This window comes from Pygocentrus nattereri, chromosome 2, assembly GCF_015220715.1.
Source record: "Pygocentrus nattereri isolate fPygNat1 chromosome 2, fPygNat1.pri, whole genome shotgun sequence".
Classification (NCBI taxonomy): domain Eukaryota; kingdom Metazoa; phylum Chordata; class Actinopteri; order Characiformes; family Serrasalmidae; genus Pygocentrus; species Pygocentrus nattereri.
Genome location: NC_051212.1, coordinates 38,266,790 through 38,287,282, shown reverse-complemented (window position 1 = coordinate 38,287,282; position 20,493 = coordinate 38,266,790). Strand labels below are relative to the sequence as shown.

Below are 20,493 nucleotides of genomic sequence, written 5' to 3'. Positions count from 1 at the left end.
AACTTTTTAACTGGAATTTAATTCAGTCTCATAATACAAAAAGCAGCACGTATAAAAGAACATTGGCTTGGTTTCACATTACACTTTCACATATAAGCACAGTGAGAATAAAAAAGAGTATACTGACTGAAGTTCAAACACAACGTTCTTGCACCAAAATGGATCTAACAAATAATGTTACAAATTACTTTACAACATACATAACAGATAAAATAATGCCAACTTGAATATAGACAATATCCTTGTATTCAAAAAGCAAAGTAGTCACCAAACCGTCCATGTGTATTTCCTGTACTATGTATTCTAAGAATACACCTTAGACTGGGTTCAGCATTCACATTGTTCTTCAAATGGCAGAAGACCACACCCTTTTCCACAACATTCTGGGCATGACAAATTCATTCCATTTTGGTGAGCACATTCTCAAAAGGAGATCAACTATGACTTAATGAATGTCATGTTTCAGTCAACTTTCTGGCAAAAAGTGCTATGAGTCCCATTCTTGAAGTCACAGTTCAGATTCCTGAAGCACTGAAACCGCCCTGCAGCCAGTCTTACAACGAGAGAGCCATGGTACTGTCTGCGTCTGACATAACAGAGGAGCGCAGTGGGGCTCCTGGTTTGATGCTCTTTCCACTGGTTCTCAGACAAGCATACCTGCGGAACAGTCTGATCAAGTCTTTTCGGAAGCGCACACCAACAAAGGCGTACAGGAACGGATTGAGGCAGCAGTGCGTGTAGGCCACGCTCTTCATGACCTGTGTGGCAATGTTAAAACTTTTGACCTTGTCACACTCTGTGATGGTTGTGTTGGCAGCCTGTGTCGCCTCCACCACCAGCATGCTATTGTAGGGCAGCTGAGAGAGGATAAAGACAGCCACAACGGCCAGAATGACACGCAGGGCCTTGTGCTTCTCGAAGTTCCTGGCCTTGAGCAAAGTGTAGATGATGTTGCTGTAGCAATAGATCATCGCCAGCAACGGGATGCAGAAACCCATGCTGATCTGCAGGGCCAGGACCAGGATCTTGGTGCGATTGTTCTCGTTGTTCTCGTAGATCATCGTGCAGAAGTTGTTGCCTTCCGAGTCAACTTTGGTACTGGCAAAGATGATCTCTGGAGCGCTCAGCACCACGGCCAGCAGCCACACAAATATGCAGATATACTTGCTGTAGTTAAGGCGCAGCTCTTTAGAGTTCTGTGCCTTGGTGGTCTGCACAATCACAATGTAGCGGTCCACGCTGATGCAGGTAAGCAGGAGCATGCTGCTGAAGAAGTTGACCTTGTAGAGCGCTGACATGCCCTTGCACAGAGTCCAGCCAAAGGTCCAGCCGTTGACGGCATCAGCAGCCCAGAAGGGCAGTGTGCACAAGAAAAGCAGGTCCGCCACAGCCAGGTTCAGCAAATACACATCCGTCATGGTCTTCAGGCGGTTCTTGACCTGCGTGTAAATCCAGATCACAAGCAGATTTCCCACAGAGCCAAGGATGACGATTAGCCAGTAGAGAGGGGGCTCATAGTACTTGCGAAAGGTTCGCACTATACTCTTGTCACAAGGGGAGTCGAGGTCGAAGTCGTCATAATCTTCAGTGGTGGTACCACTTCCATAATCCTCCTATGTAGATAAATAAAGGGGAAAGGTTAATAAAAATAACATCACATAAGCAATATAACAGCTTTATTGCAGACATTGTACACAAATTAACACCCATTTTTCAGAGTTACAAATAAGCAATGTCTGAATTCAGCTGGTCATTTGTTTCATGCATTGATTTGTTTTTCATTTCTGATTCTACTTACATTTGGAGTGACTGTTGCTGTGAACATTGTGGTCAAAGCTTCCGTCATATTTATCATGATTTTCTCTGAAATCTAGAAAAAAAAACAGGTAAACATTCACATCAATTTATTTTTGCAATGATAACCAGAGTAACTTCAGAGACTTATTAAAATATGAAATCACCATAAGAAAATATAAAATCACCAGTTAGAAATCAGATTTTGAATTGATTAAAGCATGTTCTTTATGTAATTAAGCCTTTGAATGATGTTTTAGCTTGTTTAATGTCACTTACCCGTCTGTCTGTGAGAGTGAAAGAGGTGATACAGATGTGTCTGTGCTTCTGAGTCTTTGTCCCGCTCTGTATGTTTTGCAGAAGCTTTTAAGCTTGTCGGTTTAACCACGAAAGTGACGCACATCATATGCAAAGTTCCTTTCCCCTTCGCTTTCCCTAGGCACCCCCAACAAAGCCCGCGCTTTTGAATCTTAAATAGCTTCCTAATTTTTCACAATTTAATTGAGAAATTAATGATCAACACATAAAAATAGCTATTACTAAATACTACTCACTCTGATAGTGTTAAAAACATTTATAAGCTGTTGAAGAGTGCTTGAGTAGTATGACTAATAGTAGTATCATTTTTTGTCATGTCTTTTTATGATGCAAGACTGCATCAGAATGCACACTGACTTTGCACAGCCATATTGAAGAAGGGTAGACATTTTATCAGGTAGAACCACTGGGCACAATGCATTTTTGAGCAAAATTCTCCCAATTCTGCCACTGACTCTTAGTTTCTCATATAAGATCAAATTCCCACAGTGTGCTGAGTGACAAGGGGAATAAAACATACCTCCAGGAACAGAGCCAGCACCTATTTTCCTGGCTTGCGGTTGAATGTGCAGGTATATGGTTACTGCATCTGGACATACAAGCAGATGTCTTGAGGACTGAAATCTGATGATTCTATGACATTAGTTTAATAAGCCTACACTTAACAGCCAGTTCCATTGCCATTGCTTGGGGCTTTCCATCATTGGAGCTATTATCTGCTGGTGTTGGCAGCTGGAGAGCAGACAAATGCTTCAGCTCCTCAATTAGACTACTATAGGCCATAATGAGCACATCTTCATGCAAAAAATCATATTAAAGCTGTCCATCAAGTCCACAAGCAAGATCACGTATACAGTGGCATTCTTTCAAGATTCAATATCCAAAAATATATACAAAAGTATCCCATTCAGGACACCCATTCTAAATAGTGATTTCAGCTACTTTAAGCTGACAAAGGCGTTTAAAAAAGCATACATGAGCCTAAAGTCACCAGAGACAATGTCAAGAGTTGACTAGAGGCATATTAGGCATATACAGCATTGGGCAGTAGAGCAGTGGAACTCAGTTGAAACTGTGAATGCAGTAATATCTTTGAATTCAGAAGAAACATTAGATGAGCATGTGTCTACAGACCTTTGGACATTTATAATGATTTTCCACTGGGCACAGTGCAGTATGGTTACAACCCATGAGTTGTACCCAGGTTTCCCTGGTGCACTTTGTAGGTTTACAGTTACTCACTATAGCCCATTTTAGCTGTACTATTTTTCATCCACCCCATTCGTTAATGGAGTGGAACCACTCTATAACCATTACTGACCAGAGATTACTTCTTGGTGGACCTTTTCAACACAGCAGTGATGCTGAATTGATACGTGCATGGTAGTGTATGGTGGAGTATGCATGTATTAGAGTTTCAATACATTGTGTCCTATATTACATTGAGTATATTAGCAGCAATGTAACAGCAATGAGATAGACCTTTGGTTAATTCATACCTCAGCATGTCTGTTTTGATCAGAGAGCATGACCAAGCCTTTGACCTCTCATGGTGTAATTTTTTTGTTTCCCTTTAAACAATAAATACGTCAGAGAAATTTGCAACCTCAGTGACGTGACACCAGTTTCAACCAGAAGAAGAGGGAACCGCAAAGAACAAGGAACATATAATTGTATCACCTTCTCCTTTCTGAGTTGTTTTTCAAGGTTTGTTTATTTCTCTGGTTAGTCACGCGAATGCATGTGACATTGTATGGTACGGAGTCTGTGCTGCAGAAGTAGGTGATTGGTCAAAAAAGAGGTTTGCCCACTGACCCAACACAGCTCAACAAACACCAGCATTCTAATGTTCTAACAACTGACTTTTAAGTGTTTCAGAATATGCATGCATCCAAATGACCTAGTATGAATGGGGGAGAACATTGTAGCACAGTGTCAATGAATAGAGAGCACTGTAGAACACTGTAAATAGTGGGAGGACATTGTAGAAGGGAGTCAATAGAGGAAGAACATTCTGGAACAGTGCAAACGGGGCTGAGCATTCTAGAACAAAGTGAATTGGGAAACGCATTCCTGGAAAGTGAATGGGAACGTTTTAGATCAGTGTCAACTACGGGAGAACATAGAATGGTGTCAGTGCAGGGAAAACACTCTAGAACAGTTTCAGTAGAGGAATAATGTTCTAAAACTATAGAATGTAGAATGCAAATGGAGACTCTCAACAATCACACACAGGTCTGGCACTCCGACTCAAAGTTTGGGTTTGTTGGTTTTTGCAGGAGGACATTTGGTCAGTGTGGCCTTTAGTCTCTCGTCCATAGGGTTCGTAGGACCACAGGGTCTTAAGTTCACTAATAGGTAGAGATCATGAATGTAGAAGTACTTGGAGTGTAGATCCTCTGTAAATGTTTGAGTTTTCATGCATTACAGACATCCTGTTTTTCTTCTAAGTTGCATCGGTGTCTAATATCACCCAGACACATCTCCCTTATTTTTTGTTGCTGTATTACGCCATTTCCTGAGCATAAAGTATCAGTTCCCCTTTGAAAAGGGGCCATACTATTGCATTTATCTGTCTCTCACGCAACACATTTTTGCCACTGTTCAGAGATGACATTATGAATAAATGTCAATATTGGTAAAGACAGCAGCCGTTAAACCACTTGATAAGTTTAGTAGCATCTATGTCTGCCATCTACTCACTGATCAACAAACCACAAAATGTTCCCTTCCACTGACCTCATTTAGAAATAATAATAAATAAATCACATGTACACTTTACTGTTTTAGACATCATTCTGTTCTTTCAGTACAGATTAGAGAATCGTATGCTATGATCAATCCAGTAATGAGAAAAAAAAGAAATAGATTGCATACAGAAGACATACATGGTTTTTACATGACTAGAGATTTATGCTACATAGTGACAAAGATAACTAGTGACAAAGTGGTGGGCAAATGGCACATGCTAGATTCAAACAGGAGTTTTCTCTACCAGTACATTCATAACTGCCACCTGACAACACAAAAGTTGTGTTGATGACATATTAGGAATGCGTCCTCTGCAAAGATCACAGGTGAAACTTGACTTAGGGGACACCCCTAACAATGACGTGGTTTGCGTGACAATCATCCATCGCCTAACTCCAGTTCTGAGGAGGCAGGGAGGTTAAAGTAATGATTGTCCTTCTAAACCAGCCAAAAACTCACTGGAACATCCTGTGGTGGGCATTTGCACAATACACTCATACCACGAGAAACTATATTGAGGAACATTGTCCTGCTGCACATGCCCACTCACCTTTTGTCACTTCTCCTTCACCACGTAGGTGGCCAATACCAAAAGACATGAACTTTCACATGCTTATGTATTTCCAATTCTTTATACAAAGACATTTATCTATGTATATATTTATATATAATAAGATAAGACATATATATAACACATACAAGGAAATATATTTAAGTACTGAAAACAAAAAGTCTGTAGAGTTTTGTTAGAACATCCTACATTCATTGCTCCCTTTATTAAGCACAATTATCTTGTATCTATGCTCACTGTCCATTTTATTGGTCGACTTACCACATATGTGCACTTAGTTCTGTTCTTCAATGATGAGGACCTCCAATAATACCTGCTCTGTGGTGGTCCTGTGGGGTTCCTGACTACTGAACAGGGTAAAAGTGGGCCAACAAAGTTTACAGAGAATGACCATTGATGGTTGGGGTGAAAGAGGACTAACACATTATGCAGGTAAACAGATAGACTACAGTCTGGAACTGTAGAACTGCTAGAAACTGTTACATGGACTACTAGTACTACTACTGCTACCGGCAGTAAGTGCACCTATATGATAAGTGGAGCTGATAAAATGAACAGTGAGTGTAGATACAGGGAAATTTTACCTAATGAAATGGCCAGTGTGTGTATACACTGATCAGTCATAACATCATGAGCACCTCCTTGTTTCTATGCTCATTCATCAGCACCTCTTACTATATAGGTGCACTTTGTAGTGCATCTGTTTTTCTACATACTTTGTTAGCCCCCTTTTACGCTGTTCTTTAGTCATCAGGACCCCCATGGACCCTCAAAAGTAGGTATTATTTGGTTGGTGGATCATTTTCAGCACTGCAGTAACACTGCTGTGGTGGAGGTGGTGTGTTAGCGTGCATTGTGATGGTACGAGTGAATCAGACACAGCAGTGCTGCTGGAGTTTTTAAACACTGTGTCCACTCACTGTCCACTCTATTAGACACTGCTACCTCGTCAATCCACCTTGTAGATGTAAAGTCAGCGACGATAGCTCATCTGCTGCTGCACAGTTTATGTTGGTCATCCTCTAGTCCTTCATCAGTGGTCACAGGATGCTGTTGGATGGATATTTTTGGTTGGTGGACTATTCTCAGTCCAGCAGTGAAACTCCAACATCCACTCAGACCAGCGCAACACACACAAACACACCATCACCACATCAGTGTTACTACAGTGCTAAGAATGATCCACCACCAAAATAGTACCTGCTCTGTGAGGGTCCTGACCACTTATATACTTACTGCTTTTTTGTATTATGAGACTGAATTAAATTCCAGTTAAAATGGATGTTTTTTAGTTTGGTTTCTGCAACACAGTTCCTGTTTGCACACACACACACACACACACACACACACACACACACACACACACACACAGTATCTCACAAAAGTGAGTACACCCCTCACATTTCATGGGACAACACTATAGAAAGTGGTGTATATTTAGAAGCAAGATTTGTTCCATATCTTCTAGAGTCTCTCAGCCTTCAGCACTCTTCACTAGATTAAATCAACATTGGCTATGTATCAAATTTAGGGCATAAAGCAGGAGCCAGACTAATATTTGCTTAAGATTGAAGTCACGATGAGTGAAAACATCATGATATCACATGGTGTTTTGGACAGTGCGATGTGCCAAGTGAGATCATGGTGGTTCAGTGAAAGAGAGAAGAAAACAAAGTGAAAAAGAAAAGGCATGACCGTAGCAGAAGTGTCAGTAGCTTCCTCTGTATTTTCTCGCAACCGCCAGGGAAAAAAAAAGCTGCAAAAACTAACACCTAACAGACCAGCTACACAACTATAGAGGTGAGACAAACATCCTGAGAGAGATAGAGAGATATGTTTACCAAGATAAGGTTAACACTAGTGTGGCTAATGCACAGTTGGCTGATAGATGATGTTAACTCTTATCTTTTACACAGTGTTAGACTAATTCATTTAAGCTTGTGTATACCTGGCACGCAAGTCTGACAAGAACAACATATGAAACCACTTTTAACCCAGTAAACATCAGACATTCAGTAACACCATGAAAAAAAATGAAAAAATGTAATGTAGTTATAAGAGTGAGCACCTGAAGTGTGGACCCACAGCAGGCACTTGGACTTTAAAGTGTTAATGCATGCATGAGATGTGTCTGCTCTCTCTCTCTCTCTCTCTCTCGCTCGCTCTCTCTCTCACACTAAAGAGGTATTGTACAAACAGATGATATAAGGCTTGTGAACGAAAAATATAGCAGCATGCTGAGCAAGTGTGGCATGGTATAGTTTAACATGCTTCGCTATAATAAAGATGTTCAACACTAGAATATTACACTGAACACGCTGTTTGTTTGTTTTTTTTTTTACATTAGCAATGCATGACAATGTGATTCTGTTCTACGTATTAAAAGTGTAAGAAGGCTGGCAAAGTATTTAAAAAATTTAAATGAATGACATAATAAAAGATTGGTTTGCATTATCTTGACCAAAATATTTGCAGGATTACATTAAAAGGCTCATTTGCATATTGCAGTACCCACCAAAGTCAGTAGTCCAAAGGTCAATGTTGTGATAACAATAAAAAAACGGTCTTGTGTGGCTATAATTTGTATATTGGCATATTTGTATTTGTAGAATAACATTTTCATGAGTATACATGCACAAAGTTTTAGGGAGACCTATCCAGGGACGACCAATCCACTTTGGAAGCTGGCACGTTCCCTGAGTTTTTCAAGCAAGATGGTGCACCACCACATTATGAGTGTCTGGTCCGAGCATTCCTAGATGAACAGTTTCCTGGAAAGTGGATTGGTTGTCGTGGGCCAGTTGAATGGCCCCTAAGGTCTCCTGATCTGACCCCTTAGACTTTTATCTTTGGGGTCATCTGAAGGCAATTGTCTATGCTGTGAAGATACGAGATGTGCAGCACCTGAAACTACGGATACTGGAAGCCTGTGCTAGCATTTCTTCTGTGGTGTTGCTATCAGTGTGTGAAGAGTGGGAGAAGAAGGTTGCATTGACAATCCAACACAATGGGCAGCACTTTGAACACATTTTATAAGTGGTCAGAACTTGTAAATAACTCATGAAAAAATTAAGTTACATTAAAACCAAGCACACCATTGTTTTTCTTGTGAATTCTCAATAGGTTTCCATTGGAAAAACTAAAGTTGGATCCAAACTGGCCGACGTCACCACCCATCTTGAAAATGTGCCACAAACAGGAAGTTAATATCACCAACCATTTTATTTGGGTGTATCCCACCCTATATATATATATATATATATATATATATATATATATACACTGCTCAAAAAAATGAGCCCTGTGCTCTTCACAGATGAAAGCAGGTTCACACTGAGCACATGTGACAGACGTGACAGAGTCTGGAGACGCCGTGGAGAGCGATCTGCTGCCTGCAACATCCTTCAGCATGACTGATTTGGCAGTGGGTCAGTAATGGTGTGTGGTGGCATTTCTTTGGAGGGCCGCACAGCCCTCCATGTGCTCACCAGAGATAGCCTGACTGCCATTAGGTACCGAGATGAGATCCTCAGACCCCTTGTGAGACCATATGCTGGTGCGGTTGGCCCTGGGTTCCTCCTAATGCAGGACAATGCTAGACCTCATGTGGCTGGAGTGTGTCAGCAGTTCCTGCAAGATGAAGGCATTGAAGCTATGGACTGGCCCGCCCGTTCCCCAGACCTGAATCCGATTGAGCACATCTGGGACATCACGTCTCGCTCCATCCACCAACAGCACGTTGCACCACAGACATTTCAGGAGACCAATCGCCACCTCATCAGGAGCATGCCCAGGCGTTGTAGGGAGGTCATACAGGCACGTGGAGGCCACACACAATACTGAGCTTCATTTGGACTTGATTTAAGGACATTACATCAAAGTTGGATCAGACTGTAGTGTGTAATTTTGTGTGTGACTCCAAACCCAGACCTCCATTGCTTAATAAATTTGATTTCCATTGATTTTTGTGTGATTTTGTTATCAGCACATTCAACTTTGTACAGAACAAAGTATTCAATGAGAATATTTCATTCATTCAAATCTTTCAAAAAATATTTTTAAGCATTATATATATATATATATATATATATATATATATATATATATATATATATATATATATATTCGATTCCCCGGCCGGGTGACCAGGGTCCTCTCTGTGTGGAGTTTGCATGTTCTCCCCGTGTCTGCGTGGGTTTCCTCCGGGTTCTCCGGTTTCCTCCCGCAGTCCAAAGACATGCAGTCAGGCCAATTGGACATGCTAAACTGCCCCTAGGTGTGAGTGTGTGAGTGACTGTCTGTGTGTCTGCCCTGCGATGGACTGGCGACCTGTCCAGGGTGTATCCTGCCTTCCGCCCGAAGACTGCTGGGATAGGCTCCAGCTCCCCCCCGCGACCCTGACGGAGAAGCGGCTTAGAAAATGGATGGATGGATGGAGTGTGTGTGTGTGTGCATTAATGTGTTAACAATTTCCTAATGAAACATAGTAATTACAGTTACCATCCAATACCTCGCCTTTATTAAATTACATTGGTTATGCGTGCAGCTGAAGTCAATTAACGAAAACATGCAATGGCTGAAGTACACAGAGAAATCACAGAGGTACCACACTTCTGTCTTTTCCTTTTTTTTAGAGTTTCTATGTTTATTTGTATTTACTTTAATGTTATATAGTGTTTTACAAGCAAAAACTCATACTGCTAAACTAAATGACATAAAACCATTTTCTTAGGTGCCTAAAACTTGCACTGTACTGTATATTTATCTATTTTATGTTATTTATTTTACTATTTATTTATATTCTGACTTTCATACTCAGTAGTTTTTCATTCATTTATATCACTGCAGTTGCCAACTAATAAACAATAAAGTCTTGTCTTCTTTCAGATTATACAGAATGGGCCTAAATGGACAAAAGAACAGGAAGCTGGGTTTTATTTGGAATGCAGCTTTATTGGAATAGTAGGGAGGGAAATGTGTGCATGTTGGCTGGGCAGACACCTCTAAAAATGGCTGAGCATTCAGGAGGACTCTGCATCGTCCACATCACTGATGACTGATGTCTCTGTGTGCTCTGTTGGACAGAGAGAGAGAAGAGAGCCACATACTACATAAAGCAGGCCTAAACATGAATAGGTCTAATGGCATGAAAAACTTTGCAGAGCAATTTCAGGGACAGAGGTTGAACATATGAAGGTACATCAGTGTAAGGATCTGCCCACATGCTCTTTAAAACCGTTTCCTTTGTTGCTAAATCAGGAGTGCTACACTAAACATTGTATCTACCCTCTGTCACTGGGTCTTCAAGGGTTCTTTAGTAAAGAAATTTATTCTATACAGAACCATGAACACTCAAACACCCTTTGCTTGATCCAAGGGTTCTTTGCATCATCAAAGGGTTCCTTAGATTGATGGAGAATCGGTTGTATATGGTTCTATATAGAACTGTTTTGGAAAAGACTTCTATAAAGCCACAAAAAGGGTTCTTTTATTGTTAGGATGTCAAGCTTGTAACAATAGAAGAACCCTTTTTGGTACTTTACAGAACCATCTAAAGCACGTTTTCTTTTAATCTGAAGAGCCCTCTTATGATGTGAACAACCCTTTAATCATGCAAAGGGTTCTTTGAGTGTTCGTGTTTCTATATAGAACCATGTTCATTACTAAAGAACCTTTAAAGAACAATCTTTAAAGAACTTTTTTAGGTGTGCAAAAATATTTACTGGGCATTCCTGGGCAAAAAGACTATTTGTATTATATAATTTCACATTGCCATGTCATAAGCGATTATAGGCTTTGACCAAAAAGGATTATTATAATATCCTTTGTTAGTAATGTGGTATATGGAGGTGAGCTGTTTATTTAATAAACTCTGAAAATATAAAACTAGAAACTTTGTGGTTTAGTAAAACCCATGAATCAGTAAATGATTTCAAACACTTTGTAATCATCAACCTGTGTCAGAATTGACCAGTTGCATGAACAAATCAACATTAGTTGCTTAAGAGAGGCTGAAGTTGGTTCCTATTTGTAGCTGTAGTCAGTGAACAAGGACCAGGAAAAAAGTACAGAACTTGAATAGGCTATGCATTTAATTCTGGGCCTATGACTGCAGTTACCTACAACTGTTACCATTCATAGCATGTTTTTACTCTGTGATCAGCAAAACATGTTAGCATCTTTGTTTTTAACTGTAAATAGCTGCTGTTTTGTTTCTCAGCAGACAACGCTAACGTTAGCTAATCTTCCTCTGTTTGTTGCATAGTAACAACAGCATACGGCCAAAGTGCATCTGCACTGTACCTGTGATGATCTCTTTGACTTGTATTCCTTTTCCACCAGCTGGAGGCAGAGGAGTGACAAGACAGTGAGAAAGAGAAGGAAGGATTTAGTGATTCAGTTTCTCTTAGGTCACTGTGCCCCAAACAAAAAGAGTTACATTACAGGATATGCCAACAGACCGTGACATAATCCTTGTGAGTAGACTGTGTGCGTTACGCTGGAGCAGTGTGTTTAAGCGGGACTTGCCTGTCCTGATGTATCTAGTGTGTATTTCCGAATGGCTGTGGGGGGAGTCCTGGGGTGTGCTGGTTTGGGGCAGGGGTCCCCCTATGAGACGGAAAAGGGCAGATGAGAGAGGGCTCCGCCCACCCCCACGCCCCAGGACTCCGCCCCTTTTACTATGTTGGAAAAAAAACTAAATCATGCATTTAAGCACAAATATAAAAAAGCTAATGTTGGCATAAACCATAACAAATAATCCAGTCATATGCCAAAGTTTGAACACCCCCGGTCAAATTACATGTTTTGATGATTATATTATACTAGATACTATTAACATTCTAAGGTCAGTTAAAGGAACGTTGCTCTCTGACAGGCATTTCTTCCTGTACAGTCACTTATAGTTCTCATATTAATACTAATGTTTCATCATGATAGGTAGATATCTAACAGTAGTCATTAATATTCATGAATTACACTCATTTTCACTGTGATAAACTCCTAACAGTATTCACTGGCTTTCACTGGTAACAGTAGCTGATTTTCATAGATCTGTTTCTCACTGTTTCTGTGATAGGCCTCAAACAGTAGCTATCGGTTATTATTGGTTAATTTAAACACTTCTGTCCAGTGACAGGCTGGACTCTTTTTTCTTTTTCTCTTTATTAAATCTTTATTCAATATTGTATATCAGTTGTTAAATCTAATCCTCTATTCACATTGCTTTTGTTGTGTTATAGTTTTGCTATCTGGTGTTGACCAGAGGAGGATGGGTTCCCCTTTCGAATCTTGGTTCCTCTCAATGTTCTTCCCCTTGTTTTCAGGGAGTTTTCATGACCCTTGGCTTGAACCTGGATTCTCTGGAAAGCTGCTTTGTGATGGTGACTGGTGTAATAAGTGCAATATATTATATTCCATACAATGCATTAATATTATTAATGTTTTTACAGTTTTGTCATTTTTAAAATGTATTTATAGGCTATTTTGTGTTTGTTTTAATTTCCCTTGTACATCATTAATTATTGTTTAATCATCATTCCCTTAGCATTTATTATATTTGAGCATTAAATCGTTTACATATTTCATACAATGTAGCAAAAATAAAATGACTGGAGTGAGTAGGGGCCCCCAAATGTTTAGAAATGGCCCTTCAGGCTTTTAGTGCAAAAGCTGAGGTTGTAATTTAGTCCAAAACTAAGCCAAACCTGTGACTTGGAAACCAGCTTACAAGTCACACTAATGATGTGAAAAATGCTGTGGTGTCAATGTTTCAGTCTAACTAATCAAAAAGGCAGTCATGCAGAATGACTTTGGAGAAAAGAGGAAAAACTGCTGCCTCAAAATCCACTGATTGCTCTATCCATTTGCAGCAGTCAGTCAGCTAAAATGGTGCTGATGCCATCAGCATCAGCAAACCTCCAGAGCACCTGATCATTTTTCTCATGTTTTTTCCCACCAAAACTAATTTTCCATAAGATAACTACTCAAAAGGGGGCACCATGATTTCGTTTTTTTCATCACTCTTGATACCGTTTTTCCACTGCTGTTAGCTAACCTCTTTCGTTTTCCTAGTGTTCAGTGAATGCATAGAGACAAGTAGGTAAGGACATGCTATAATAAGTGATGTATCTTGTGACGTAACAAGCTAATGTTCAAAGCAAGCACAGTACTCTATAGGCAGCCAAAGAGCCAAGGTTGCTAAGTAAACATTCACTGAGACACAGACGTCTTAGGGTCTGACCGCACCAACACATGGTTACCATAGCAGTCAGGAATCTCCCTGAAAAACCCATCTGTGTGCGTAGTAACCCTGACTATTCACTAACCCAAGATTTTGTGGCCTGTTTGTGCATGTTGACTGCTCTTACCTGAAAAAGTGTAGGATGTCTCTGTGTAGTCTGGCAATCTGGACAGCAAAAAGGAGTATGTGTCATAAGGTGGTTTTAAGAATTAGCAAATGAGGAAATAATCCCCCTCACGTCAATGTAAATCAAGCATGTTATCTACTGGAAGAGTTGAAATTACTTGTTGTTTCTATTTGCGTCAACCTGAGAGTGAGAGAGAGAGAGAGAGAGAGAGAGAGAGAGAGAGAGAGAGAGACTCACTTGAAGTCATCTCCTTCCAGCAGTTTCTTGTAGGTGGAGATTTCCACGTCAAGGGCCAGTTTGACATCCAGCAGCTCTTGGTAGGCCAGGATCTGTTTCTGAAGGTCAGCTTTAGCCACCTCGATGGCTGACGTGAGGCTGGCTATCTGGGCCTGATACTCAGCAACCCCCACGCTGGACTGGGCACTGGCCTCAGCCAGACTCTGCTCCAGGGTCATGTTCTGGGAGAACAACACAATGCCTTTAGATGTTTACAACACTTTTTGTGACATTGCAGTCATTCATTTAACCCTTTAAATTGTGGACCTATGTGTTGTTTTGTACTTATATCCTCAATCTCACTGAGGATAGCTTAGTTTCATTATTTTCAAACCATTTACCAAATAACTGTAGTTACTGAATAGTCTCAAAGGGTCCATCTCCTACTTTTTTATGCATTATATTTATTTATTTAAATTCCATTTATGATGGGTGAAGTTTTCTGCACCAAAAACAGTCATCATTCATTTTCACATAACCATCTTCCAACTTTTCTTTTTGACAAAGTCTGTTAATATTACTGTGCTTCCAGGCTGATCTATTGAAATGAGCTCTGGCTGCTTCAGCTGTGCCTCGTTCAAAAAGCAAGTTAGACCAAAACAATCATAACCTCAGCGGGGTGGGCGGAGCTGTTGTAGGTCAAATGTGTTAAAACAATGAAAGCGCTGTTTTCGCAGTTTAGTTTCCACACGTAGACTGAGCTTCAAAGCTTTTACAAAGTTGACATACTACAACAAACTCTTTCATTTTAAGAGAAAAAAAGCTGGAAAACTCGTTTAAAGCCGTTTAATATTAACGGCTGAATGTGTCCAGAGTTCCCGGGGTGAAATGCGATTTGATCAGAATTTTCTCCGTTTTTAAGTTAACAAAACAAAGAGATACTACGCTAGAAATTCCCCGACCTGTAGCAAGCATTAACCGTCAAAAAACACCTAGCGTTTCAGCTTTAACTGCACAGCCTAGGGAGGAATATGAGAGCTTGTTTATGAGCGAGGTGTAGTGAATGTGAACTGTGGCACTGACTGCGAAAAACCACTTCCTGTGTCATCTGTTTCCTGTACCTAGCAGCTGTGATTTATTGTAAATACGTTAATCGCTCACTGAAAGTGGTGCTGATTTAAGCACGTCTCTCGTTCTCAGGCTCATCATGCCCAGCTAGCTTTTACTTTTTGTTCTGTTCTAAATGTAAAATCCCCGAAATGAACAGACAAAACCATGTCTGCGAAGCTCACAGCAGGGGATAACCAGGCCGCGCCAGTGACTATGGGTACGGGTTTGATTCTGAAGACTTAAAATCACGCGGCTTACACGTGACAAGCCAATGGTCGTCACAACCTTGTTTGACAAAGCCAGCGGTGGAACCTTTGATGTCAGGCATCTAATCTCTGTCTCAGTCAAACTTCCTATTAGGAGTGATATGGACATGGTAAACCTCTCAGTGCATCAAACCTGAATCCTGTTACTCAAAAGAAAGTACCTGTGATTTGATGAGCTGGGCATTAGTAAGGAACTAAGTGGTAGTTACTCTGTTGACATTGACGTCAATGAGACACTGAATAAGACTAAACGCATTCTTGCAGCTGTAAGTATTTGTTACATCAGCCACTTTATTAGCAACACCTCACTTGTAGCTCCACCATGCTGGTGTCCAGTTAGAGACTGCACCTCATCTGTTGTATGAACAGTTAGTGTTAGCCATCTTCCAACACTTCATCACGGGTCAGTTTCTGACCACAGAAGCGCTCTTGGCTGGATATTTTTGGGTGGTCTTAAGCTGGCAGAGACATTAATATGTGTATGCAACACCGCTCTGTCTCACCCCAGCACCGCACACACTACCATGTGTCACTGACCCAGATAGAAAGAGGATAGTGAGGGCGAAGCCAGCAGCCCTGTTGCTGCTCTGCGTTTTCCAGGCGTCTCACTTGTGGTTATAAGCAGAATGTTAGACAAAATGCCACTTTTCATCACTCATTTTCCACCCATAGTCCAATTTACCCGTTTTTGCCTTGATTTCTTTCTTTCATTGTTCTTTGTAAATTAGTAATTGATTTTAATAGCAGTATCATAAATGAAGCTGCTTATACAGCTGTAACCCATCTAGCACAGTGACAGTAGTATTTTGAACAAAGCCATTTTTTAAGGCCTTAATATTCATTTGTTTTCTCTCAGTTGTTTGTAATATTTGTTTCAGTTTATTTTCCAAAATAAAGGAGCGGCACAGTTGACATACGCTTATGTACGATATATGCTTGCTATCTGGGGAGAGGATGGCAGACCTATGTTGAGAACAGACCACCAACTAAGTAATATCTGGACAACAGCTGTTTTGTGGTCAGAAACTGACCAATGCTGAATGGTGGTAGAGATGGGCTAATAAATTGTGTCTGACAACTGGCTATAGTCTGTAATTGTACATCTTTACTGTATAACTGTAAGGTAAATGGAGAGTGATTGAAAGTACAAGATGAAACAGGCGTTTCTGCTGAAATTGATGGTGAGTGTATGTTGTATGCAAAAGTTTGGATGTCCCTTGTCAAATGACATATTTTTTTATTTTAAAAATAAAATAAAACATATCCTCTACAAAGGACACATTTTAAGATACTGGGGAAAACCTAATAAAACGTAAGATGTGGTCTTTGCAAAATTTATGACACATTTTATATTTTATGGCTTTTATTATGTTTTATTCTATTTAATGCGGTACATTAAATAGAAATTGTGCACTACAATAGCCAAAAATGGCATGTTGAAGTTTGTTCATTGTAGAAAATGTGTTAACTTATTTTCCAAAAAACATAATTTGACTGGGGGTGTTCAAACTTTTGCATATGACTGTGTGTGCATGTATGCATATGTAGACTACATGGTCACTCACTTGTGTGATGAGCCCCTGTAGCTCGATACCCAGTGTCTGTAGCTCCTTCCTGGCTGCTGTAATCTCAGTTTTGGTTGCTGACACAGCCTGTGTGCTCTTAACGTTAGCAGTCTGTATCTCATCCATCTGAGGAAGTGGTACAGAACATGTGTTGTTTCCTGGGGTCCAAACTTGTATAACAGTGAGATTAAAATTTATAATGAGAGTTATTTGAAAAAGTATTGCTTTTTATAGTACTGGTACCATGACCTGCTATTTAAGTGCATGCCAGAAAAATCTATTCATCATAAAAACGTTTCCAAGCTCATAGAGCATCATAAAAGTTTTTGTTGCCAAGCATGCAGCTCTTTTTCTTTTTAATCATTTAATGTCGTAAATTTTTCTGTGCCTTTACAAATGTACAGTAGATTTAATTTATTTTATATCTACTCACCTTGAGTTTGTAGTAGGCTTCGGCCTCCTCTCTGTGTTGCTGGACAGACTTCTCATACTCCACCCTCATCTTATTGAGTGCAGCAGAGATGTCAAAGGACTTGACAGTGTCCACTTCAATCATGGAGACTGAAGTGTCCATGGTGGTTGTGCCCAGTTTGGACTGCAGAGTGGACAGCTCCTGATGATCAAGAAGATCAAATAACAGAAAGACAAGCAGAGACATACAAGACCAAGAAATTAAAAATACTAAAAATATAATCAGTTCAGTGTGAATGTCAGTAAATTACAACAGTATTGTCACATATATATGCATATTTTAAGTACCTCTTCCTGTGTTTTGGTGACAAAGTCCAGGTCACTCTTAAGGCTGGCATATTTTGCATCCAGATCAATTTTTAGGTCGGACGCTGCTTCAATATCCTGTAAATGGGAACTGCATGGTCAATGATGCTTTTAATGCCTGCTGAAAGTTGCAGAAATTTCACAAGATTTTACATCTCTCACTTCTGTATAAGATTTTACCTTTTTCATGGCAGCAATGTCCGACTCAAGCTGGAACTTGACCCCTTGTTCAAAATCGAGCCTGTTAAAATTAGGAAACAATAAATAAAATATAATAATAATGAGCAAATACAGAAACATTGTGTATCATAAACAAAAATATGATCTAAATTTAATCATAGAATTTTTCAGCTGTGAGTATGTCCTGTACATTTTTGTGATGTCCTTGCACTAACAACTGATTCAGCTCATTTAATTAATAAATGGATGTATTAAAGCAAAGAAATCATAAAAAAAAGTCAGTAGTGTTCCAGTACAGGGACTGAGAACCACTGATAAAATACATTAAATATTGTTAGACTAAATGGTCTAACAGCATTTCATTATGTCTTATGTATAGATTCTATTACAGTTTCCAGGGTAGTTTTGCCTTGATGGTTATTTTCCGTTACTCTACAGCTACTTTCATTATGTACAACCTGAAACACTCACTTGGCCTTGAGCTCGTGGGCGGTGCCGCGGACGTTGTCAAGCTCTATTTCCAGTTTGATGGTGTCGAGGGTGAGGATCTGCAGGGTGCTGCGGTACTCACTAAGTTGGGCCTCGTACTCCACTGTGGTGGTGCCGGACGCCTCGGGGGACATGTCAGCACCTCCGGTCAGTTGGGACAGCTTGGCCTCTAGGGCAGCATTCTCCTGCTGCAGCGCACGCACTTTGGCCATGTAGGTGGAGAAGCGGTCGTTCAGGCTGGACAGTGTGCTTTTCTCAGCCTCACGGGACAGCACAGGGGCCACGGAGGAGCCCAGAGCAGGGCCAGCTGCCAGAGCAGATCCTGCACTCAGCCCTCCTGCAGCGATGGTGCGGCCCATGGCAAATGCTGGGCTAGCAACTAGTGCACCTGCAGCTCCACCGGCACCTAGGCCAAACCCTGCTCCAGCACCCAAACCCAGGCCAAGACCAGCACTAGCACCAAAGCCTAGACCAAGCCCCAGGCCAGCACCTGCACCAAGCCCCAGACCAGCTCCAGCACCAAGTCCCAGGCCTAGCCTGCCTCCAGCACCACCTCCAGCCCGGCCCAAACCACCTGAGTAGCCAGACAGCCTGGAGGAAGACAAGGACAAAGACAGGGACATGATGGACAGCTTTGGATCACTGTAGAGAGCACAATGTGAACAGACTGGAGAATGCAGGAAGGCAAAGAGCTAAAAAGGGGTTTATATAGAGTCAAGGATGAGGAAAGAGGGGGAGGAACAAGAGGGAATGAGCCAAGACTTGATGCTTGGCTTTGGTACCACCTTCTCATTCCATGGACTTCATGGACTTAGAGAGTAGAAGTCCCTTCTCCCTGAGGGAAGCCCTGTCTTTATGTTCTGTGACTATTTACCAAATTTTTAATACAGATGTATGGATAAAATTCAGTCCCCAAGACAACTGCTACGGCTGTTTTAAGCTATGCAACCTACCTTTAGGCATTTTTATAGATAACAGTATTTTATATAGTGTCAGAAACGTCAGAAACACATAAGAAGGTCTATTTGAGATTGATTAATCTGACACTAAACATATCTTGGCTGCCTGAATACATTTGGGGTATAGAGAAAATACATGAATTAAATTTTTTCTTAACTACTTAAAGCCATACTGGCTTTTTGGTATGTTTGGAGGATTCTTTGGAGAACACTGTAGTAGAAATTTTACACAAAGTTCCCCAAGCAGGTGAATCTGATGATAGTGATTGTTGAAAGAGTGTTCAAGAGAGCTTGGTGAATGACATCCCTTGGATGTAAGCCTATTATCTACTATTATAATGCTGATGTTGAATTTCAGACTTTAACACCATAGTTTCTTTTTGCAAATGTGCTTGTGATGTTAATGTATAAAAACATATGATGTGGTCCTGTGATATCCGGCCCGATGCCGCTGACTTTAAAATGACAGGGTGATAGCAGCACACACCCACTTCTTGTTTTAGGGTGTAAAATGCAGTAATGCCACCTCTTTAAATTTAAACCAAAAAAGTGTACAGTGTAGTTTTAACATACTGATAACAGCAGCTGCTGACTGCTCTGGTTCTGTCTTTAGCTCAGATGAAAAACTGTGGAATCAGTTTCTTAATCTAATCTGTTGCATGATGGAAACCACCCCACAGAACAAACCTTCACCCCACAGAACACTAATGTGTCCTACTATAGAAAATAACCAACTACTATAGAGACCTGATATCTCCTTGGAGCTATTCTTTGTTAGTGTCTTTCATAAAATGTGGAATTTGACAGGCCCTGCCTGGTCTTGAAAGCCTTGAGGAGTCTTTTAGGGCAGCACCTGCCTGAAGTATTGGCGTCACCTGTCTGTCTCTCTGACAGGTGAAGCATAGCATCTCTCTTTTCACCCCCTAAGGCCCTGCCCAAGATTTCATTACATAACAATACAACCAGCACTTGTTTTACATAAGGTGGACAATCAAAATAAGTTAAATAAAATTTTAAAAAGTGAATAAAAACAACCACCATTCTCAAAGAAAGAAATAGTTAACATCAGTGCTGCAGAGAAATGATGGAAACATCTGATAGTTGCCGTTACTTGCAGCTGTTATCTGC

At 40.5% G+C, this 20,493-nt stretch overlaps 2 protein-coding genes across 2 annotated transcripts; both read right to left on the bottom strand.

Annotated features, from left to right (window-relative positions):
* ccr9a (chemokine (C-C motif) receptor 9a) lies at positions 1–2,171 on the bottom strand. The gene is made up of 3 exons (XM_017702639.1): positions 2,074–2,171; positions 1,799–1,870; positions 1–1,613 (listed from the first exon to the last, which is right to left on the bottom strand). The coding sequence occupies exons 2-3, from the start codon at positions 1,853–1,855 to the stop codon at positions 555–557; spliced, it is 1,116 nt and encodes a 371-aa protein (XP_017558128.1). The 5' UTR covers positions 1,856–1,870; positions 2,074–2,171; the 3' UTR covers positions 1–554.
* An 8,195-nt stretch (positions 2,172–10,366) lies between these two features.
* Positions 10,367–19,055, bottom strand: zgc:136930 (uncharacterized protein LOC563946 homolog). Its single transcript, XM_017702638.2, has 9 exons — positions 18,389–19,055; positions 17,918–17,978; positions 17,720–17,815; positions 17,394–17,573; positions 16,961–17,086; positions 14,041–14,261; positions 13,804–13,841; positions 11,738–11,776; positions 10,367–10,508 (listed from the first exon to the last, which is right to left on the bottom strand). Exons 1-9 carry the CDS (start codon positions 19,027–19,029, stop codon positions 10,456–10,458), a joined length of 1,455 nt encoding a protein of 484 aa, XP_017558127.1. The 5' UTR covers positions 19,030–19,055; the 3' UTR covers positions 10,367–10,455.
* Positions 19,056–20,493: the final 1,438 nt, after the last annotated feature.